The 25,312-nt window shown below is 40.7% G+C and overlaps 1 protein-coding gene across 6 annotated transcripts in view; it reads right to left on the bottom strand.

Annotated features, from left to right (window-relative positions):
- The window catches only part of LOC145975629 (protein pangolin, isoforms A/H/I/S), a 179,321-nt gene that overhangs the window by 3,678 nt on the left and 150,331 nt on the right, over window positions 1–25,312 (bottom strand). For 2 of the 6 annotated variants that reach the window (XM_083106228.1, XM_083106222.1), the window contains 8 exons: window positions 24,886–25,036; window positions 15,379–15,466; window positions 13,290–13,385; window positions 13,029–13,166; window positions 8,241–8,323; window positions 7,978–8,108; window positions 6,930–7,095; window positions 2,824–2,893 (listed from right to left, as the gene is read on the bottom strand). In XM_083106228.1, coding sequence (XP_082962354.1) covers window positions 2,824–2,893; window positions 6,930–7,095; window positions 7,978–8,108; window positions 8,241–8,323; window positions 13,029–13,166; window positions 13,290–13,385; window positions 15,379–15,466; window positions 24,886–25,036 — 923 coding nt within the window. Of the gene's footprint in view, window positions 1–589; window positions 831–2,823; window positions 2,894–5,019; window positions 5,180–6,929; window positions 7,096–7,977; window positions 8,109–8,240; window positions 8,324–13,028; window positions 13,167–13,289; window positions 13,386–15,378; window positions 15,467–24,885; window positions 25,037–25,312 lie in introns of all 6 variants that reach the window. The other 4 variants (XM_083106226.1, XM_083106227.1, XM_083106223.1 and 1 more) reach the window with 4 other exon arrangements.

Here is a 25,312-nt window from a genome sequence, read left to right as displayed (position 1 = left end):
AAATGATTAGATATTAAAAGTAAACAAAAAAAAGAAAAAAAGAACACATCTGTACAACACAATCATCCGATCTTAATCGTACGAACTCTGTCATGCTAAAAAATTAAAATGTATAAAAACCTTCTATATATAATATATTAAACAACGTTTCGAAATCTGAGCAAATAATTGTTATACATATATGTGTGTATATATAAATAGATATATATATATATGTATATAATTTATAATATGTATATATTATACAGACCAGCCATGCTAAGGGCAACACTGAATAAATTCCAACTAAACGAGAGGATAAATAAATAACAATAATAAGCTGTAAAGAGCCACAACAATGAGAAACAATGCGAGCATCACACGGGCCACCGTCGTGCCCTTCGCTATGGTGCCTTCGCTCGTCTTCTTATCTTATCTTTTCACCATGATGTCTCCAACGCAAACGTCCCCGTTCGGATATCAGAAAAAAAGAGACCTTGGTACCCGCACGGGATACAGCGAAATATCTTATATATCTCTCTCGAGCGGCATGGCCGGGACCATAGCGAGGACCGATGGGGGCCCGTAGGTTTTCAAAGTCGGGACTGACCACTGTTTAAGAAGAAGTGTTGCAGTAGAAGGGAGGCGATAGGCTTGACTAGAGATTAACATAAGTGGGTTCTTGCTGAGGCGAGGAGGCATTGGAGGCAGTGTTGGTGTTTGGCGGAGCGGCGGCTGTCCCCACCGTCCCCCCACCGCCTCCAGCCCCGACCCCTGCCCCCGCGCTACTTCCCACACCGTGATGGATTATGCTCGCGTGGATGCCCATCCCCGCTCCATGCTCCACTGGGCTGCCAAAACCAACCACCAGCCATTAAAGGGGCGCACTCTTGCTAAGACATATCGTCGACTTAATATTCCACCTCAATCTCGCACCCGTATCGTGTCGTCACCCACACGCACGTGTCTGTGTCGGGGAAGGGGGAGGAACCGAACCGGATGTGTTATCGCTCTTTTAATTTTTCGTTCCCCGCGATAAATGAAAGAACGAAGCCGGCAATCACACCAAAATATATTATACACATATGCAATTTTTTTATTTTTAAATGAAATAATGTTTTTCTAGGATATTTTATTTTTGATCATTATAAAATAAAATAAAACTTTGGATATTAGTGATAATTTAAACATCATGTGGACCTTGCAAAGTGTTGCCGGCCCCGTTCAAACGAACTTGAAACTTCAATAAGTGTGGAACGAAGAGAGACGGCAAAAGATATAGTGACGACGACTGTTGCATCGATCAGAAAATATGTCTCCCAAATATTCGTATCAACGCGATGATTCGAATTTTATTTTGGGGCACCTTGGTAGCGCTAAGATAGCGATTGCTCTATCTATCACGCGTCACACAATCCTCCGGTATCTGCGCGATAACGCGTCCAATGACGAAGGCACAACGACAACTGATACAGGCGGCATTGTAAGTTACGTGCATTCAATGCAGAGTGCAATCAGCTAAATCCAAATGCAACAAACTAAGTGCTTCCGGTATTCCAGTGAGGATCATCTTTTATTTTAACTTTGATCCTGGCGGAACTAATAAGCCAGAGAACAATCGCACAGTATAAATTTTACACGCTTCACGACACGAAAATTTTACATGTTTCTAAATTCATTCTCACATGCATGCGCGATGATGAGAGACTGACAAAGCGATCAAGAGCGTGTCGAAAACTACACTTCCCACCCGAATAACGCTTAATCTGGTGATCGCTCTCTGTCTTGAAAAAGAGATTGTCTCTTTTCTCTCATCGCGCAAGAATCGTGAACGGGATCGTCGACGGAAATTATCCTCGCCCCTTTAATGACGTCTATGAGATTCACAAACCCAGCCGGGAGTTGGGGCGTTTGGGCTATGGCCGTGACGATATTAAGGACATATTAGTGATTCGGCACTAAAGAAATGGGTGTGACTCGTGGATAAAAAGTCGCGAACAAACTACGAGAGTAGTGCTAATTAAAGAAAACCGATATTTACAGGCCAGTTGGACGATGCGTCTCGCATAACTGGGGAAGATAACTAGTCGTGCTTGATCCCCTTGATTTTCTCTCTATGTTTTTTTTTGGAAGACACATTTTCTGACAGCGCGCAGTCTCGCTGCGCTCTTATTTCTCCTTCTTTCTTTCCTCGTTCGTTTCTCTACAAATACCTCAGGTATCACCGCGAACGCGAGTCGCCTTTGATACGAAGAGACTCTGCTACTACGTCGATATTTTATACAAAGATATAACGTTTGGTTGCGTCTCCTCTCTTTCAAGTTCCACGGTAACATGTGGATGACGGGAACGAGGTCCGAGACCGACACGAGATGGCGAACGTCAAGAATACTATGTAATTGTGATTGGTATCGTTGCGAGCGATCTTGAAGAAAATTTTTTATATGCATTCAAACTCGAAAAAGCAAACTCATTGGCAAAAACTTTCAGTCCGATACTTTTGAAGCATCAAAGTGCGCTTTGTAAGTAAAGTATTCTGTCGTGAAATATTAAACTATTCGACTTATTAGCTGGAGCAATTGATGTTATCCGCGAACGAACTCGATATCTTGTTTTTCCCAAGCTTGTTTCGCGAGTATCGCACCCTCTACTTCGATCTTAAGCGAGGTGATAAGACAAAAAAGTAGTCGATGAATGTGACACTGCTAAACCCAGACGGACTTGCGTAAGATTTAACACGTATTTACACGAGTCGCGAAAGTCGTAGTCGCGTAAAATTCGACGGACAGATAAGTCTCGTCGTTGGAGCGCGAGGTGTATCGAGAGAAATCACTGCACACGTACCTGCAGGGTTTGCACCACTGGCTCTGCTGATCTAATCCATACCTGGCGCGACATTTCTTCATGTTATTGCCTAGAAAAGGAACAGAGTAACGATTAGTATGATTAATCATAGATTATCCGAACGAGCGAGGGATTTTACTATTCGATGTATGCTACATTCTGTCAAAAGAATGACGTAGTTATTGACATTGACGTTCCCGTTGTGTGAAAAAAATCAATTTGAAGTAATTACGTGAAAAAAAAGAAGTAACAAATGATTATATATATGAATATGTCGACAAACTGTGCGAAATTGTCATATATAATCAATTGCGATAATGAATATAATCTACCGCAGTATGGAATGAATCAGTGCTCGAATTTCTGCGTTTAATATACTTATGCTTCGGTGAATGTCAAAACTTAACGAATGTCAACTAAGTCATGCGTGTAACAGAACGGTGATTACAACCCCTTGAGATTCGGACGTACATCGATTATCGACTCGATAAAGACGAGATTGAACAAATAATTCAATAGATTGCTTAAAAATGTTTTTACGAAAAAATTTTATTCCACACAATTTAAGAACAACAAAACAGATTTATTTTATTTAGCCTCGACCTCAAGGGGTTTTCGATGATTATATATATATTATAGGACCTTCGCCGAAGACGATACATGTAATATCGAATGTAACATGTCATAGAAAATAGAATCTGTACGAAAATAGTTTAAAAAGTCTAAATAAATAGAAGAATTACAGCAAGTACAGCTGTATAAAATTCTATCTCAAATAATTTGATATAGCGAGACTGATAGTCTTCAGAGAAGGATCCATACACACACACACATATATCAATATATATAATATTGATAAAGATACGAACCGTCTATTTTGAAAGCGTAGTACAAATCCAATTTTTAAGACGCTTCCAATTCACTCACAACAAGAGATGTTGATGTAAACATGACTTTTCATTTTTTTAAAGAGATTAAATTTACGATTAAGTTTTTCAAAATGAACAACTCGTATCTTCATTAAACGAATAATGACATGCAACGTTAACGTTAAAACGGCTTAAAAAACACGATCAAAGATCTACTCGTTTGAAATGTCGTGATTTGTATTATATAAACGTAAGCCTCCGAAATATATCTAACAAAAAAAAATATATATATATCAATTATGAATGTGAGCGCTCTATCGCGTGAGCGCTAGTGAACGAAAATTTCGTATGTGGGAGTCGAGAATAAACTGAGTGATTCGATTAAACGAAAGTTACTGAGTGACGATAGAAAACGAAAATAATAAAATTAGAATAAAAATCAAAGGATCCAGGCAATATTGAAACGATCAAAGAAAAATAAACGTACGAATCGAGAGACGAAGTATAGAAATGATAGAGTGATAGTGAGAGAAAATAACAAAAGAGAGAGAGAGAGAGAGAAGATAGAGAAAGAAATAGAGACAAAAGACGTATAGGAAATGGAAAGAAATAACGAAAATGTACAAGATAAGTACTTGTAAAAAATAATTAAAATGTACAAGATAAGTACTCGCAAAAAAAAATAAAATTTCAGCGATAAAGAACGAGACAGAGGGAAAGTAAGATAAAGAAAAAGAGAATAGAAAGACATAGAAAAAGACGAAAAGGCTAAGAGAAAATTAAACGCTCAGGATTGTCTGATTGCGGAGTAGGTCCCTGTAAAAATGCAAGATGGCCAGCGTCCCCAAAGTTGTATACGTAATTAATAATAAGATGCGTTGTGTCTGTCTCTGATGTGTGTTTGTGCGTAATGTCAGGTGTTCCCGGTGTATAATGCAAATACATAGGCACGCACGTACTTTCGCGATTTGTATAAAAAATCATATATATATATATATATAAAATAGTCACATTGATATATAGATATATTAACGTATATGCGTGTATATGTATATTTATATGTGTGCGTGTGTATGTATAATATAATATAATATAGTTATATATAATCATATATAATATATATATATAATAAAATATATCGACCCAAAACCCCTAAGACGGGGGGAAACATGCAACATAATGTAGTGTAGCAATATAAGAATGTATAATATAACAGTATATGTAATAATGAACGGGGGAGTGGACGGGGCAGGGGGCTTTCTTTCCTTTTATGACTGAGGGGGGGGGGGGAATCGTAAGAATGTGTGGATGTGAGGCATGTGGGTACCTCCAGGATCACTGTTTGTGTCTTGTTTGCGCTTCCTCTTCTTAGTTCGGTTGGTATTTGCGCGGGAAGACCAGTCAGGGTACAGCTGCATGTGCAACTGTCTCTCCCGTCGCGCCAACTCATAATACTTGGCCTGTTCCTCTCGCCCTAGCGCGTGCCACTACCGAGAGAGAACCAAACACTTTTTTGTAATTGTGCATGAACCGTGGTGTGTACGGCTAAACAATATTTTTAATCAAGGAAAGAAAAAAATTCACTAATGCTACTGCCGCCACCCTAATTGCGTGAAAAAATGTTGCCTCAAGAGAGTCGGAGTTAGCTCGCTCTATTTCGAAATTTTTCATTTTACTCTTTATCTATCTCTTTTTATTTTTATTATTATTTTTTTTAGCAATCGTTGCCTCATAGCATTTCAGTAACACTGGGGTCCCTACTTTCCGTTTAAAGTGCTAGAAGAACAGCCTAAGGTTGTCCCCTCCCCCTCGGTCACACCGCTATTCGTCGATAATTAACAACCTAAAGTATACAGGGTGTCTGATAGAGAACACGCTAGCGGTTGGAGAATTTTACTGTAGCACGCGTGAAAGAATGAAAGGGTAGTGTCGGCACGGCTATACACTGAAGAAAACACGCTCCTTAAGGACGCCGTGCGCAGCTGGTGTACACTCTCGCGATCACTGAAAGATATATACATATAATCCTTAAGACACAAACATTAATAATGTATTAATCTAATTTGGACGCAAACAAATTCAATCTTACTTATCGTATCATTAATTCCATATTTATTTATTAAAGTGTGCAATTGGAAGACTGAGAATTATATAAGTGCCAGGCAATCTTTTGTCCATTATTAATGCTGGATAGGTCAATTATATTTCGTCCTTCAATCCTTTCGGCGCTATCGAACAAAAAAAGCGCAAAACGTTCCTCCAGTGTATTTCCGTTCGCCACCTGCCCCAGTTCCTCTCCATACGAGTCACGCCACTGAGACTGCAAAGGAGTGTAGCGAGACTTGGTCACGAAAAGCTATCACTTCCCGAAAGGAACGCTCATTTCAAAGTACGTTAGTTGGATGTTAATAGGAACGGAAGAAGGGGAGGAGGGAGAGGGATGAATTTCGAAGGAAGCAGAGACACACATTGTCGGTGGACAGTTTTTCTCATTAAATCGCCGCGAGCGCGATTCGTCTTGGGAGGTAAGCGATTGCGAGCAGATGTCATCCCGCGGCGAGAAACGGAAAAAAAAGAGAAGAAAAAGCGGGACAGGCCCCGGGCTCTACCAGACATCCCGTACCTAAAGGCTTTGGTTTTCACTCTCGCTCTCGTTATCGCATCATCAGTGACGTTAACTCGTCCCGTCACATTTCTTCTTGCTCACCCGGAGAGAACGAATACCGCTTTAGGGAGTTTGGCCAGATAAAAAAAAGAGAAATTGCGATCGCATGCCGCGCGAGAGTCCGCGTTTGATTTTTCCACCGTGTCTTTTTAGCTTTTCGTTTCTTATATTTTTTTTTTATTTTTTTTTAACTTTTCCGTTTTCTTTTTCCTTTTCAATTCTCTGCTGCGCCACATTCCACAATCCCCACAGACAATCCAATCCAATTCAGTTTCGAAAAACGAAAAAATATACATATATGCATATATGTACATATATATAAAATATCCAAGAGAAATATATATATATATATATATATATATATATATATATATATATATATATATTCTGCACGAAAAAGAGTGAATGCCAGAAAACCATAAGAAATAAAAAAAATGTATATAAAAAACGAAAAAAAAAAAGAAACGCACAGAGACTTTGATCGTTTCAATCAACCAGTATAGGTATATACTAGCAATTATTATATAATGAATTATTATAGGGCCTGCTGTTCTAGCACTGGAAAGTGGTACCTCCGGTGGGATCTGCGGAGCGCTCTTTCTTCCTCTTCTTCTTCTTGCTGCCATATCCGTAGTTATCCCTGGCACTCCAGCCGGGATATCGTTGCTGGTGCAGATGGCGTTCCTGCCTGGCCGCCTCATAATACCGCGCCTGTTCCTCCCGGCTTAGCGAGTGCCACTGCGTGTCATACCCCCAAAATTCAGATTCACAGTCTCGTGCACCGTCCCCGTTATCTCTCTCCCTCCCTCTCCCTCTCTCTCTTTCTCTCTATCTCTGTCCCTTCCTCTCGCACGAACTTATTTACCATTAGCGATGTCTACGAGTAGACACGTCTATCATCGCGAAAAACCACCCATCGGCCCTTCCCTTTTCGTGTCAGCATTTTTTTTTTTTTCTATCAAGGCGAATCCGAGATTTCCTTAGATCCCACCTACAATGCTCTATTCGTACTGAGATACTACGTAGGTACGGTTAGTTAGCTCCGATTGGTAGCCCGGTAAACTATTTGTTCGATAAAAGCGTTAAGATGCATGCAGTACTTAGAATGAAAATTCGTCTGAAGATCTTTAATGAGCGATCGGTCAACATTTTCTCTTTCTCTGTCGAATAGTACGGAATCGGAATTGTATTGTTACTCGATAAAAATACAGTCATTGTACTCAGTTCACGTGAAAGAAATCGAAGATCTGATTATTAAATTATAAGCAGAATTTATTTTCAGCAGGTTACCTCTGAATTAATCTCTTAAGATCGTTTAAAAATAGTACTCGAAATATTTTCAGAGACTTGTCTCTTTATTATGAGAGAATGTTGACTTTCGCGTATCTTAATTATTCTTACATCAGAGCACGATAATTTAATCTTATCGGATGTAAGCTGCACTTTCACACATTGAAGAGATTATATACACTGTATAAAGATGATTTATAACACTCGGTAAATGAAATTGATACATTGAATAGACATCGAGACATTGAGATTCGTTAGTAACTCTGATGTAGAATAATTTACTTGAAAACTTGATAAAAAATAATATATCAAAGCATAAGGTTTACTCACTCGTCTCCCTAATATTTGGTTGATCGCGGCGCTCTCCTTTAAGGTACACTCTGCCACAACCTTCGCCCTCATCTCCTTCATGTACAGCATAAACGCATTCAAAGGCTTTTTTATATGGGGTTTCTTTTTATCTGTCAAAATCACAGCGTCGAGATCAAGTGAGAACGACGAGAGTTTTAAATAAATAACTCGTACCGTGACTTATCCATGTGTCACGCTATTAATCTTCTCTTTTACCTGCGCGTGAATCACGTAATTCTTACCTTGATTGTTCTGCTGACCCGTATCCTGGGCTTTCGCGTTGTCCGTAGGTAACGACGTGGAGTTTTTCTGTTCTATCGTAGACCTGCAACACACATATAGAAAAAGATATTCAGCGTGACAGCCTCGCGAGCGCGCGCTCGTTTTCTACATAAACAAACACTCCCTCGCACATCAATCGCGTGTACCGTTTGTTAAAGTAGGACTGTTTGGCCTCGGGATTCAGGGGTTCAGGTTTCGCGCAGGACAGGGGGTAGGTCGGCGCGGTGTTCTGGGACAGCTGGTCGGTCAGGTTCGGCGTCGGCGCCGGCGTCGGCGTCGTCGTCGCGCCGTCAAAGTACGGCGGCGCGGTCGGTGGCAACGTCAGCGGACTCCTGAGGAAGTTCTGCGGCAACGGCCAGTTCATCTGCTGCCACATGCGGTGCCGCGCCTCCACCATCGCCAGCAGCTGAACGAAGCTTTGCTGTTGCTGCTGTTGGCTGGCGCCATACGTTGGCGGCGGCGCGATGCCGCGCGGCGCGCTCAGGCTTGACATCTGCATGAGGCTGCTCATGTAGAGCGCGGTCAGGAGCTTGTGATCCGCGGTTGGTAAACCGCCGGATTCGGCGGACTTGACGGCGTCCTGGAGTATCGCCATGTTATCCTCGATCGCGCTCTCCTCGGCCGCGAGAACGGCGTCCTTCTCCTCGTCGATCGTCGCCTCCGCGATCCTCTCCCCGATCACCGGCCCGCTGTCGTCAGTGTCGTCCTTTTTGATCACTAAATTCAGCGGCTCCAGGCACTCGGCTGGCTCCATCGCCACATACGGGGCTGCCTCGTGTTTACTCGCGGGCACACCGCCGAGATGATCCAAATCGATCCATAGAACGATCCTAAACGATCTCGCTCTGTCGCGTGCTATACTATATATATACGAGATATTATCACAGTACCAAACGAAACAAACTATCCGAGATACTCGGCACTAGTGGCGAGCCTTGACCTCATCTCGTTCGTGTTACTCTCCAACGTTAATGCAGGAGAGGCAACATCGCGCTTCCGGGTAGGTAATCTCGTTCTGGTCCAGCCATCGGGTGCTCGATAGTTACAGGACGCTCTTTTCTCATTCGCATCCTCGTGTTCGCGTCGCGCTATAGCGAGCGCGTGAAGCGGGGCTCCAAACCGGTCACAGAGTTGTAAACAGCACGTACGCGGCGGTGGCGCACACGGCGACACTTACACGCCATCCGTGGCGGTCCATCAGACGCTGATGCTGGCGGTGACTACGCGTATCCGGAAGATCCCGCGTTGTGATGTATATAGCCGTAGTCGGGTCTGCCGCACGTCGTCCGACGTGCCTTCCAACGGTACCGTCATCGCTCGTCGCACCGTCGTTGTCGTTTTACATTAACACACTCGCCCGCTCCCGCCCGCTCTCTCGTCTCGCTTTAGCAGCGGCAGTCGTTGATGCGACTTCGTCGCCCGGCGATTCGTGCGGTGAAATGTCTCCAGGGGCGGCATCCCACGGTCACCCATTCGTCATATCCCTCTGTCTCTTTTTCCCTTCCGCCTCTCTCTACACGCCACCCTCTCTGCCTCTCTCTGTTTCTCCCTTTGCTCCCGCGTCTCCCCTCCGCCGCCCAAACCCCCTGTATACCCAGCAAACACCCCTCCCCCGTCTATCTATCCGTCCGACGCCGACGACTATAGCGCGCTCGTATCGCGAAAACGCACCCTCTCCGTCACGATTCTCCGTTTGACGTTTGCACGCACGCACGAAAACTCTATCGACGCGTTGGCACCTCGCTTTTCTCTTCTCGCGTTTCTCCGCGACGGATGCCTTTCGCGCGTCTTCGTCGTTCGGATTTCTTTCCGTTTGTCTCTTTCTTTCTCTTTCTCCCCTCGCTTCTCCGTGTCTCAAACGCCGCGCTCGTTTCTGGCGTCAGCGGAATCACCACCGACCGGTGTTACGACGATTGATTATCGGCGAGTCTGGGGGCGGCCGGGGGGAGGTTGCGCGAGGAAGAAGGGGGACGGCGGTGGTGCGGGGTTGCGCGAGGATGGCATCATCGCGATTCATGGCTCTCGGAGACACAACCCTACCATCCGCCGACTCTACAATTCCGGGAGCGTGTGGGGGGACGCGGCGAATATCGCATTCTCCGTGGCCTTTCTCTCCTGCGTGCCGCTGCGACTCTTCCTTCTTTTTTTTTTTAGCGGATTGTCGCGGCGCTACCGTCGACCACCGGTCAACCCTGGCTGTCCTGCTGCCACTCGCCAACGATGCGGCGAGCTGGCAGGACCGATAAGCTTCTTAGAATCAGTCGTCGAGCGCCGAAGAAATTTTGTCCCTCCTCCAGATACTAGCGTTCCCCTCCCGTAGAAGCTTGGCACGCGTGTAACTATGTTTGGTCAACGACAGTGACCTTTGATGCCCGCACTCGCGCTAATTCGATCGAGAATGAAATTTCGAAAAAAATTTCCTCAACGCGTCTAATTTTATCTCCGCGAAACACAACATCCGTGATTTAGTCACCAAGTATGAGAGTATTCGATTTATCGCAAAGAGAACGTGGGAAGCTTTTTGTGTCACTGATGCGGCATACAACGGTTGCCTCCCCCCACCCCCCGAGACGAGATAAACGTACGAATGCGTGTCGCGCGAATCGAAAAATGAGCGACGCTACTAGCAGCCTCGTGGATGCGACGTCGATGGACCAGGACGCCGCGTCAGCTGGTCTTCCATGACGTCTCGCACTTGCGCGCGACGTATATATGTAGAGAGCAGAGAGCGGCTAGTATCGCGCGCGACCACGCGCCTTTGTGTGCCGCCACGCGGGTGCGGGGAGGGCGATCGTCCGGGTACTAATGTAAATTAGAAATCTGTTTAAGAGGGTAATGATCAATACATAACTGGCGGCGTCGGCGGCGGCGACGGCGGCGGCAACGGCGGCGGCGTCGAGGCAGCAGGCGCAGACGCTGTGCGGAGAGAGTCATTCGATAAGTGTTATACACGCTCTCCCGACGACGTCGATGGGAAGGGCGAAGAGAAGAGTGCACGAGGGTAGGTCGGGACGTGCTACCCCCTACGGTTGTCGCGTCGCAACTATCCGTGTCTCACCCCCGGCGCGACGCTTCCTTATCAGCAGACGCGCTATGCTGGTACATGACCACCCCAATCTTGCAGTTGTCAACGTTATTGGGACGTTATTATCGATCGCTGGACGATTCTCGTTTTATGGGGTGAGAATCCGTTGGGCTGAATCGGCATGCGATCGTGAGGTGGTCAGGAAGAGCCTCACAGGATGCCATCCGGAGGATAATGTCAGCTGGAGTAGCAGGAATATCCTTGCAGGAAAATGCCATCCGATAATAGATAATGCTGGATTAATAATGAACAATTATCCGTTGACGGAACGTTGGTCTGTCGATCGGCAGAGTCCCTTTCTCTTGGTTGGATAAATTACTGATTGAAAATACGATTTCATTTCATGATTGATAACAATTGCGATGCAGTCTCGCAGTTATTATTAAATATGTTCCTAGTTTGTTTTTCCAATACACGATTACACATTTTTAATTATTCAGCAAACGTAATGTATCTCTTGTAACAAAGAGAATTATACTTGTCGCAATAGAACATTGGATATATGCAAATGATATTACACTTTTCTATTTAAATATCTTTTAGAATCTCAATCTTTCACACAAGTCTTTATAAATATTCGTTTTATCAATTTGCAGATGATGATTCTTTCCCATGATGAGTTTTATTCAAAATGCGAATATAAGACAATCGCATTTTAAATCATATTCACATTATGTCCATATAATCGGCGACAATAGATAAGATTCTTCCGTGAGCAATGACTTCTTTAATTGCTTTTAAAATGAAATGTTTTATATAAAAAATTTATATATGTTGTTTTGTTCTGAAGATTTTATTCTGAAGACATGTTCTGGCATCTTTGTCTCATTGTTTCTCTTTCTCTCTCTCTATCTTCCTCTCTTTTCTTTGGGACATGAAACTTATAACTATCAACACAATCGTTAGAGATTATTAACGTGAATGTGGATTGCTTGTAAGTTACTGCTTTAAACATCTCAGGATTTTCGCGAACGCTGTCTTCGAGCAATTCGTGCAAAGAGTTCGCCGAGTTGAACAGAAGGAGAGTAATGGAATTTCTCTTAAACAGAATCAGTTTATTATCACTGAAAAATAATCATTACTTATAATCATCTCAGTTAGAAATATAGCAATGAAAAAATTAATTGATAGTAATAGCTCTACTGATATTTAAAAAAATGCATTTTATATTATTTAGTATTACATACGAGATAAATTTATAGCCATATATTGTGTTAAAGAAATATCTGAATTTTTGACCAAGAGAATCCTGTTTGTACCATTTCTTGTAATTTTTCTTAAAATTAAATAAAAAGCGTACTATATAAATATAATTTTAAATTTCAATACTTATATATGTATTTTATTCCAAATATGTGTGTATATGAATGTATGATTATTATTGTTTTGCAGTAAAACTTTATTGTCATAATCAAAAATAAAATTAGCGAAACTCACTAATCTTTGACGAAATCTTGTCAATGACATTTAGCTTTAATTAATGACATTTCTACTGATTCAGTTTAAGAAACATCAATAATGACAGATGAAGGAGATGAAGGAGACATGAGGAGGAAGGATACCGAGAGTATTAGAAACATACAAACAGTGATAATCGATATCCGGTTTTGCTGTCGAGTGTTCAGATGCCGCCAGCGACACTGAGAGACTGAAAACAACGAACCTGTGATTGTGATCCAGGGTGGAGTGATCCGCCTTCGGCGCCGAGGACACCAACGCGTGCGACGCCAACGCGTGTGCGTGCGGGCTGAGACCGGGATGCGGCGGCATGAGGCTCGTCGGTGAAAACCGGTAGAGATCACTGAAAGATCAAGAGCACGGTGTCTATAAATTGAGAAAAATCTCATCTTTCTCGTCGTGCGCCGATATAACAGATTGAATAGCCTGTTCACTATCTCGCTCGTCATACGAGGCATTTACTAACCTTGGTAAACTGGAACTCGTGATGGGTAAACTCGTGGGATATGGACTCCGGAAGCCGGCATTCGCCGGCGAGATGGGGTACATGCTCGGTGTGTGCCTGTAAATATTCATCATTGCATGTCGACATCATTATCATACGTGCGAGAGACATTTTCCCGCATATTATTTTTTTGAGATACACTCGAAAGCCAGGTAAAGAAACTTTCTCGCAAATCAATCTGTTCGTTTCATAGCAACAAATATTTTCGTTTTCCATATCCATGGAAAAATTTATACAAGAATCATACGAGGATTGCGATCTACAAAACTACGTAAGTTTAATCTGCCTCGGTAAAAGCCCTTATATCGCGTTATGTTTTTAATAAGAAAAAGAATTAAATAAATTCAACAAAAAGACAGAGAAAACACATAAATAAATATAATTATTTTTAATTATCACGAGTTGATTCAAGTTATATTTCTGATTAAATGACCAAACTAAAAATATTGATCGTGATACGACATCGCGAGTGATTCGTCGAGCAGGAACGTTGCAATATCTGCATGCAATGTCGACACATTTAATTAATTATCATTAACACCGCGGGCCACCGACTCGTAACAGTAATTAGTACGTGCCTCTTCGCGAACGCGCTGCTCGCGCTCTTATTGTCAAGAACACAGAACGCAGACTCTGCACTTTGCATAATAATAAAAACGCCGTCGACCTTCTCATTATCGCAAGTGGTCCTCTCTCGCGTTTCATCCCCTTTTTTCCCTCCCCCCGTGCCCCTTCATTCCCTTCTTCCTTTCAAGCCACTCGTAGTGAAAACCACGAGAACGAAATTCCGTACGCGATATTGTCGATATTTCTTGATGCGCAAGCCCGTCTCAAGCCAGCGAGGACCACCGTAAGTCCTTTCTAATTGAGAAGAAGAGAGCCTAATCATCCGTGGAAAATCGCAATTTGGAGCGAGTCGAGCGGAAAGCAAATAACGAGCAGGGGAAACCGCACGCGCGGAGACTACGAGCGTAAACCTGATCGTGAGGACCTGTCTCTTAAAGCGAAAAGAGGGTGACATCTACGAGATGAGGCAAGGACGACGAGATTCCGTATCCGAGAGATTCCGTACCGGATCTAATAGACCGGAACTGAGAGGATGACCGTCTCCAAAGCCACCTCTATAGATTCGTGCGACGATATGTCGAGATTTTCTACGGAAAACTGAACGTGAATGCGAGAGCGCGTCGCAATTATCTGTGCGTTTTATTACGAGGGTCCGAAAGATTAGCGATAATAGAACGGTAGCCGTTAAACGAAAGGTCGCTTTTAGGCGTCGCGTGCTCCGGGTACTCGTTAGTAACGAGAGAGGGAATTAACGAGAACAGCATAGCTAGAACCGGAGAAATCCACCGGCGACGTTTAGCATGTAAATTCGCACACTTTACGTTAAAAGAGAATTCTCTCCCCAAAGGGAAAAATTTATTTCAAGGCAAAGAACCGGCCGCGTGACGTCTCCTCCCCTGTGTATTTTTTCTGATACTTTTATGAATATTTAGCGATCTTTGTACGCAATTCGCGATGCACAATTTACGAGTGCTCGGATAATTTTAACATCGCCAAGGACCTCATCGGCGATGTGATCGAAATCCGATGCTTTCCATTACTTCTCATTTGCGTTTACTGCAAAGCACGAATCGATTATTTAACGCGTGTAATTAATATAAAATATGATATAACGCGTATATATCCGGGAATGTGTGTAAAATGATTCTTGTTCTGTGGATGCCACGCGCGCGCGCGCGTTTATCTCGCGAAATTGAATATCGCTCTGATCCCATCGCGTACATTCGGTCGAATATATATACGTGTCTGTAATTAAAATTGTAATAATATTACGTAATATTTTGTTATACGCATCCAATCGCAAAATAGCATAAATGTAATTATATTAAAGTTAAATTAAAATTGGAGCTTCCTCGTTGAAAATTATAAATTATATATTTTTATATAGATTTCATGACTAGTATTCAAAAGAAGACGAATGAAGATACTTTGTAATGTAAAATCCCGAGAGATGTGAATGAATTCTGAATAAGCGTCAACTTACCAAGAAGCGACTTGCGTCATTTCTGGACTAAGCATGGGATATGGATACTGGCCCGTCGAGAAAGAGTACATCGGTGCCCTCGTAAGACCTGCAACAAAAAATTATTTCCGGTTCAGTCAAATGATCGACAAAGCTATTTCTTCCGCTTCGTTCAATCGTATGCAAATTTCTAATCTACATTTGTATATATTTAGACTTTTATAGAATCACGAAATTTTTATTTTTAGCGCTTATATTAGTCTCTCTCGTGCCAAGTGTCTTCTCGTCATTTCCGTTCTTACGAACGTTATTTCAGTCGTTGATAACCGAAACTCGCGCGAATTAATGCACCGGGATGTAGAATAAACCGGCCGCATCTCGCACCCGCGATGAACGATGCCATAACGCGTTTAATCTTTCATTAGCCGGCGGCGTGACCAATTTTACGGTCACTAAGTGATGACGTTCAATTTAATCGCGGCGAGATTGCGAAATCAAAAAAAGCCGGACGACATAAACGAACGTTCTACACACACACGGATCGTTTCCGTGATTTGTGCAGCGCATGCGAATCTCGTTGCAAAAAACATATTTTTTCAATTATTTTTAATCGATAAAGTTTTACATTTTACATTTTTTTACACGCAAAAACAACAGTTATCGTATAATTAGTAAAAAAATATTTTTTTCAAACCCAAGAAAAAGGAATAATTATTTCTCATAATTTTATCGAGATGCTGAATAATTTTTTCTTGTTCTATTAAACTGCTTGAAAGTAAGATAAAATTGATATAGATGCAAATGTTTCAAAAATAACTGTTTTGTTTTTTAATATTACAAGATGTCTACTAAAATTTTGGAAAAAAAATTCTTCGAGAATTTCCTGATTTTTCAAGTATTTTTATTCAATATTTAAAATAAACTTACAAACTTTTCAGATGCAACTTTTTAAAATAAATTTCTGTATTGTACTTTTTAATTTCTTAATTAAAGAAGAAAAAATAAAAATATAAAGTCCAAATATAAAATTTAAACAAGTATAGGAAATTTAAGTGCTTATAAAAGCCCTTTTCTCACTTACACGATATTTTTATTTTTTATCATCAAGAATTATAATTAAATTAGTAATAAAGCTCTCTTAAATTAATAAAATAAATGATTAAGATAGGCATGGAGAGCTGAAGATCATTATTAGTAACGAGTTGTACAGATTAAAAAGACCAGTAGAAAACATTAATAGTTAAAACTTCAATTTAATAAAACAATGATGTTTAGACAATTTAAAAGCGGACGTTTCGACTTGTATTTAAGTCATCTTCAGCGCATATTATTCTCGGAAAGTATACAAATGTTGTACACAATGAACATGTATATAAATTTATAAATCGCAGTAAAACGGCAGGGAGATCATCTTACGGTTAGACCCATGGAGGAAACGGACACTACAAATTTAGGTTAATAAGCCCAAATTTGTGTGGTTCTAATGGACGTTTGTCAACCACCAGATCATTAGCCGGACTAAAATTAAGTGCACTCGTATACAGTTGATTCAAGAAATTACATTAACATGAGACAATAACCGGTGAACAGAATTAAAATTAAAAATAATAAAATTAAATTAAATAAATACAAATTAAGAAATTGTTGCACTTATCAGTGATTTACATCAAATTAACAATGTAAAGTTTAATGAGTAGAGAGTAACTTACAATATCATGATGAATACGGATAATTTATATGTCATTGGAAAACTTTATGAACTATATACGAATACCAATCCAATAATCCCTTAAAAGCTATATGTTACTTCCTTCATCGAAGGTACAAATATAAATGATAGATAAACGATCATTATACTGGTATAAATTTTTCTGTGTATGACCTTAAGCATCAGGAAGTTTGTTTATTATTTCATTGTATATGTCAGGAAAGCATTCTGTGTCTGTTTGTGAATTTAAGCCGTTACGTTGTCGTTTAATATAAATCATTTCAGAAATTAACCTTTTGTAATAAAAGGTTTCTCTGTCTAAAATCTTCACGTCATCCCATTTAAAATCGTGATTAAAATTAAATCTATGTTCTGTGATGGCAGACCTATTCGTTATATTTTTACTGCTAACTGGTAAAGGGGGGGCGCATAATATGCGCTGAAGATGACTTAAATACAAGTCGAAACGTCCGCTTTTAAATTGTCTAAACATCATTGTTTTATTAAATTGAAGTTTTAATTATTAATGTTTTCTACTGGTCTTTTTAATCTGTACAACTCGTTACTAATAATGATCTTCAGCTCTCCATGCCTATCTTAATCATTTATTTTAAGAATTATAATAAAGCTTGTATAATATTAATATTATATAATACTGCATATTTAATATTTTACTGCGATATTGAATATAAACAAAGAAATATAACTGTAATGTATTTTAATAATTTACAATCTCCTCATATATGATTATATTTTAAAATAAATATTTATCTGTCAAATAAAGTATACAAGATATCTAAGATATTCTTTTTGGCATTTATATATATATAATATCGATTTGTTAGTCGTAAAGACAATTTGAATACACAAAAAAATATAATATCACTATCTCAATGTAATGTAATGTAAGAGCGAAATGATCAAAAAGACACAATCTGTTTAAAAATTTCCTGAATCTCATAATAAGATTCTATGAGAATTTCCTGACTTTAACAAGATAAAAAAAAATTCTTAGAAATTTCAGGTCTTCTAGATTTTTCCAGAGAGTAGACATCTTATATTATATATATAATTATAGATATAATTTATTAACATTATTTTATTATAGAAAATTAGGAATTTTTGCATTTTTCAATGCACCGACAAGCGCGCCTGAATTTTTATTCGCGCACATTAACGTATACAGAGTAAATATTATTATGGCGAGATCAAAGAAGCGATGCAATTGAACGAAAAGGAAACTATGCGTTTAATATATCGCGTGAGTTTGCACTACAAACACATGAAGCAACGGAGATCGTGCTAACTGTCTGTCTCTTTCTGGCTCTCTCTTTCATGGCAAGAGAGAGCAAGCATTGATCAGTGTGCACGGCCGCACCCTCTGTAACTAGTACCGACACGAAGTGGAATGCATACGCCATCGGAATCATCACCCAGAGAACAGCCGTTGATGAAATTTAACGCCGTACAATACACGTCCCTCCGAACAGACGCATGAACGGTATCGATAACAATCCGATTTTTACATAATTGCGATCGATCAAGTCTACGTAACATTAGCGGAATTACGTGCAGACAGTTTCGTTAAAAATTTATTGAAAATCCTTTTATTTCTTTAATATTGTTAAATAAACGATTAAGATATATTGCCAGATAATCCCTCCCCGTTTTGAAGACAAGAATAAAATATATAATTTATATAAAATATATAATTTATATTTAATTTTTTTAGCGAGGAATTACTTAATAATAAAATATATAAATTGATGAAATATATAAATAATTAGAAAATTTTTGATCATTTTCTGAATTGTTTCTCCCAACATGGAGATTGCACAATTTTAGCAAAAGCACAGTTCGAACCGAGGATTGCGACAGTTAAAAAAGACAATCACTCAAATAACACAAACTAAAATTACGCGGCTATTGCGAGCTGAATAACGGACAAGGTATTTCGCTTTTATACCGGTATCTAATGTAACTGGTACGTGCCACGGAACCGATCGCGGCTCCAAGAGAGAAGAGAGCCCGGGGAACATTGGGCGCGGGTGTAAGTGGGGTGCCTTTGGCGAGGCGAAGTGTAATTGGCTTCATAAGGGTCGACGAGAAGCGCCCGGAGTATCGGCAAGCTTGAAACCGCTTGACGAGGCCAATACATCTCTCTCTCTCCGTCTCTTTCCTTCCCTCTGCTGTTGCCATATTCTCTTTTTCTACTGTCATTCGATGCAGTATACGCGAACGGATTGGATGGACTCTCCAGAGCTCGTTCCCACCCCGTTCCTTTTTGCGTTTTGCGGGCGAACATGTCCCGGAGGCATATTCCCCGTGACAATCTTCCTCTCCCAACCCCTCGTGCGCGCGCGCTGAAATCGGTCAACGCGTGGTTTTCCCCGGATAGGGCCACTTCTCGATCCCCGGTTGTGTAACGACTGTCGACCGATCGACCGTAAAGAGATCGGCCTTCCGTCTCCGGAAGCCCGACAAATTTGCGCTCGGATAACGAACCGCGCTTAGACTCGGCGAAAACAATCGGGGTTCTAAACTAATCCTCCTGCCCGCCCGCTCTTGGCTATTTGTCACCCCGTGAAAGTTAGCCGAAATGAAGAATTCTATTATATCGAAATTGCGAGACAATTTAATATAGAGGGTAGTCTCTAGTAAATATCTGCGGGTATACATTTTCGTCTATGTTTTCAGCTAGAAATTACTATGGAGCGGATAAAAAAAGCACCATCAGCATCTCTCCTCTATCTTTTTATCTCGCTTTCTCGTCATCTCTTATGGAGAAAATTAGAGTTGTTATCCTCTCTGGAAAACGAATACGTTATTTTCTTTTTCCGGCGTTATTTGTATAATACAGGCGGAAAAGAATAAAACGACTCGCGACAGCGTGCGCAAAATGCATGGATGTTGGGGCTTTTTTTTTGTACGATGAAGCTACTTTCGATCTTCGCATAACGACGATTAGCCACTCGACTGTAACGAGACCGGGCTACCACTCAGCCCGGGGCTTTTAATCTCATTTGAATAACGAAGCACACTCGAGCCCGTGAAAACAATGGCGACCGAAACGAAATTTAATCCCACGTAAAAGTAATAATCCGATATTTTATCTTGCGCGTGAATTTGTATGTAGATGTACCGTGTGCAACACGATATATATCCACCTACGTCGTTTCAGGTACGACAATCGTAGCAAATTACACATTATGCGAGCGCCATATTTAAATGTTACGTAAGTTACAGCTATCTGCTTCTCGCTCATTTGCCCCTCTCGATTTTCGCCATTCTCATTACGAGAAAGGCTCAGGATTTAACGTCGTATGATGAGGTGGTGGAAAAAAATAAAATGAAGACGAGATCAAAGTCTAAAAATTCTAGTATTCAGTGAATTATCAGTGAGCAATCGGCCGGGGACAGACGGGATTAAAATCAAGCGAGCGTGGCCGGGCTTAATCTCGGTTAACGATACGGCGGAAAGGGGACGAAGATGAGCCCGCTGGATGCTGGCTGGATCGAAACACGCGCACCCGATAGAACCGGAAAGCTCCACTATGCGTCTAATGCGATGCTCGACAGGATACCGAGAATTGGGAGCACGATTTACGAAAGAGAGCAAGTAAAGAAAGAAGAAAAGAGAGAGAGAGGGAGAGAAAGGGAAGTTGCGGGAATGGAGGAAAAGAGGAGCGCCAAGGAAACGCGAACGAAAGAGGGAAGAGGATGGCGGGTCGGAAAGGGGTGCTTCGTAATATCCTGGCGAGTCCGCGGGTTCCGTCATGTGTGCTTAATCACTTTCCAGTCGACTCGGCAGTCTGCAACCCCATTATCAGCGTCTCACCACCCGGAAAATTACTCTTTTATTCTCGAACAACTCGAGCTCCCGATATTCCGTATCCCGCGTTCTCTTTCTCTCTTCTTCTTCTTCTTCCCGTTTTCGTTTCACTCTTTATTCTGCCTCCGCCGAGAAGTCGATTTTAACTCAGCTCGCGAATTCTTTTTTCCCGACCACATCTCGTAGCTTTGCCCAATTCCGTGCGCGAGCTCGCCTATTTCGCTCTATTAGACTTTACCGTTGTGAATTCTTCCGGTTTCCGGAAACCGGTAGCATGGACTCGAGAACTGGATAAACGAGTGGAAATGAGAGCGGAAACGGTGAACCAGCGTGGAAAGAATCAAGGCGGAAACTAAATTTTATCTATTAATAAATTAAAAAAGGGAAGATTTTGATAAACACATATACAATATCATCTCTCGCTCTGTTAATTTCTAAAACATAATGATTCAATTGATTAAAATCACGTCGTTGATAAGATTGTAAAAAATAAAATTATAAAAAAGAAATAAAATATAAAAAAGAAATAAAATCATAAAATTATAAAAAATAAGGAACATGAAATCTCTTAATAATTTTAAGAACGTTTCAATCATGGGGCAGTTTTTAACAAAAAACACTACGATTCAAGTCGATTCTAACTGAAACTGAAATATTATTATCAATTTACAAAATATAGAAAAATATAAACAAATACATAAAGCTAATATCTTCAAGCATCTATTATAAAAATCTCGAGAAAAAAAGCCATAAATTATAATAATATTAAAATCTTAAAGTTGTTAACCCCTCGCAGAAAAAAATAGAACAATCCTCTCGCGAAGAATTACACGGCCGAAACGTCGCAGCTGGCAGTGACGAGAAATGAGTAGGGTCGTCGACAAGGGGCTTAGCAGGAAGCTCGTACAAGTGCAGACAGTGCAAGGTGGTACGTGTTGTTGCGGTTGTTTAGCTTAAAACCGACGCGTGTAATCGCACCCTTTCGCGCTCTCGCGATATCGATTTTGCTCGAGACAAATCAATGCTATCCAACACCGACGTTAATTAAATCATAATCGGTTAATTAGTCGCTGCTGCTTGTTCAACAAAAAGCGTTATTATTGTTGGAGATCGTTGCCTCAGAATTATTATTAATGTACTTCTCGTAAAATACAAGGCTATCATTAATTGTGAATCACCAGAGCAAGTATTTTCGCGAATGGAATCTAAATTATTCTGAAAGACTGCAAAAATGAGAAAGCGAATCGATTTCGTTCATCGTCGAAAGCTGTAGAGCGCGGAAAGAGTCCGCGAAAAAGAGGAAGAGAATGGAAAAAGAGAAGAGCACATGGAGATCGGAGAGGCTGGAGGAGGAAGCGAATGAAGAAGGAAGAGAAGAGCGAAGGAAGAGGGGACACGAGAGGAGGGAGAAGAGAGAAATTAAGCGGATCAATGGCGAAGCCCCGGTGAAACGAAACGTCGGGACGCGGTCGCGTCGGCAGCCATCTTCATCCTCTTTACATCTCGCCCTCTTCCGCTTCTCCATCTCCATCACCGCTCCCTCCTTGCCTCTCGTCTATCTACCACCTCGTTCTTTATCACGGAGTTTTGAAATAAATACGGAGAGATCGAAGAGCAAAGCTAATTAAAAATATATCAGAGGCAAGAGAAAGAGAAAGAAAGAGAGAAAGAAGATGAATAGCGAGGAGAGAATGAAATATATCAGGCAAAATGAAGAACGAAGCAATGAAATGTGAAATAAAAGAGGATAAACGGAGGGAAAGAAGAGGGAAATGAAGGAGAAATCGAGAGAGAACAGACGAGTGGGTGATTCGAGATATCGGAAGTGAAGAAGAAGAGAACGAAAGATCGTCTGGAGCGGTCGAGGAGGGGAAGTCTCGGTCGGCGAAGAGACTTGTTTGCAAGACAAAGAACCGGAACCGCCGCGTCGTAGTCGTGTGCATAAACGTTATCGACAACATTTACATTTCTAAGAGGGATAAAAAATATATACGAGAACATGTTGACGAAGCGTAGGGAAACCTCGTGGAGTTTTGCACACATCGAAACAGACGCGATGGAAATCATGTCTCGAGATAAGTTTAGTTTGCGGAAGCGAACGCGTCAAACTCTCCGAGAGATGATGTTACTTTGGAACTCCTCCTCAAGGTCACGCCATCGTACTCATGGTAGAATCTTCGCGATGATTCCAAGTTGATAGAAGAGAGAAAGCGTGCCGAGAAAAGGGATCAGAGTAGAGCAGGTAGAAGCGGAGAAGCTGTACAGAAGCAGAAAGGGCAAGTGGAAACCCCTTTGACCCGGCGCTAGAAGGGAGCCGCATACTCGGCTGATTAGCCTAATGGTGAGTCGTCCTCTTATTCTCGTCCTTGATGCCAATTCGCGACTCTTACTCTCTCCCTCTCTCTCGCAAAATTTCTGTTTCTCTCTTTTCGAGGAGATGTACCGCCCTCTTCACAGCCTCCATTTGAATCTCGACATCGCCGTGACTCTTGACTTTATAAAAAATATTCCTTGAATTAGGAATGTCGACGTTTGCACATCTATCCGCGCTTTTAATTCGAGAATACGATTGCGATTAACCCGAAGGAGAAAGAGAGAAGATGGAACGCGAAGACATTTTCATACTTTTGCGTCGCCGTTATGTATCCATCCGTGTATTTAAAGATTTAAATGCTTAACTGGAGTAATATATATCACTTTATCCACTGTGAATTTATTCATAACATTCGTTAATCGTAATTTGCTATTTCGTCTATCAAATCGCTGCAACAAAGATTAACGCATCAACGCACGTTAACGGCCGTAAAAGCGGTTTGCGCGCAAAGGCCGGACTCGCTTGGCAGATTACAACGGTTACGTTAATATTTGCGCAGCTCGCTACAATAAAATTATATATAAAACGACCTTCCCTCCCTCCCTCTCTCTCTCTCTTCAGGCGAAGCGTGTCGATTACGCGCAAGCGAGATGAAAAGTATTCCATCAATTACAATTGGAGAGGAACGTCAATATTTGGCTGGACAATAACGGATTAACTTCGTGAAAGAATTGTTGATTCAACCGATACGCGTAGAGAGAAAGAGAAAGAGAGAAAGAGAGAGAGGGGAGGGAGAATCAGTATGATACAGCGGTAGCTCAAAGTTATAATACACATTGAAAGTGTATGCGTCAAATGAAGTTTTATTATATTATTAGCGGCTGTATATTTGCGTTTCTGCAAAAGTTGATACGTAAATACAATTGATGTTGCCATTTAAAGCTGCAATCTGTGCCTATTGGCTTCACATTTTATAAATTCTACAAATCTCTCTCTTTATAAAAGAGAATTAGACAAAAAATTACTCAAATTTTCATTTGCTTTATAAATGAAAATTGATACAAAAATTGCGATAATATCGGGATAGTTAAAAATCATGTACATCAATGATATTCAATTTAGAGATTTTTAGTCCTGGTATTTCCCAAATAAATATGTGAAAGCTTATCTTATATCTACGAAAGTAACAACCTCCCCTAGTAGAATCCAAATGCAATTTCCCCGCCGCTAAGATTTTATTAAATTTGTGAAACACGAAAAGAGAATATCGAGGATATCTCCGATGAGGACAAAATACATCGAATATACAAATACATCAAAAATGATTTACTAATTTTCTTTAAAAATATATATTATTTCTAAAAATATATTAAAAATTTCATTTCATTTTTTAATAACTTGTATAAAAAGTTCGACATAACAATTATAAATTATCCAAATAAAATAATCAAAACTTCTAATTAAATTATAAATTATAATAAATTATAATTACAACACGAATATTATACTAAATTATTCCGACGCAATAAATTTTGATTATCAAACACAGATCAGAGAAACGCAACAACTACCGCGAGGAGAAAAATCACGGATATAAAATTAGACGGAGATTGAAACATGTTGCGGCAAAGAAATATTTTTAGAGATGCGTGGGTGATGATCGACAGTACTTACCGGCCGCGGCAGCCGCTTTGCCAGCGTCCAGCGCCCCGTAGGGTGGTATACCCATATGGGCGGGAGGTGGTTGCGTCAGATGGTCCCCATTTGGGCAAAAGAAGGGCAGCCCGCTCGGATGCGTTCCCGCCAGACCTGCCATTTTGCTTGCCTGTAAAACAACAAAATAAATGCGTTAATGCGCTGAGTACACATATATCTCGCTTTATGTTGGACTTTTCGTCTGTTAAGATATATCTGTTTTGCAGATTCTCTTCGTCAAATCAGCCTTTTTATGAAGCGCTGAATTTTTATAGAATCCATTGCTTCATGAAAACATTTGTAAAAAGAATTTTATAAACAACCCGCGACATTTTAATATGAGAGAATAATTAATATATATAGTTTAAGAGAAGATAATTCGGGGAATTATCATAATGCTATATTA

Source organism: Camponotus vicinus, unplaced genomic scaffold, assembly GCF_025532165.1.
Source record: "Camponotus vicinus isolate PSW18456_S1 unplaced genomic scaffold, iyCamVici1.0 SCAF_8, whole genome shotgun sequence".
NCBI classification, from domain to species: domain Eukaryota; kingdom Metazoa; phylum Arthropoda; class Insecta; order Hymenoptera; family Formicidae; genus Camponotus; species Camponotus vicinus.
Note: the sequence above shows the minus strand (reverse complement) of the source record. Positions and strands in the feature narration are given on the sequence as shown.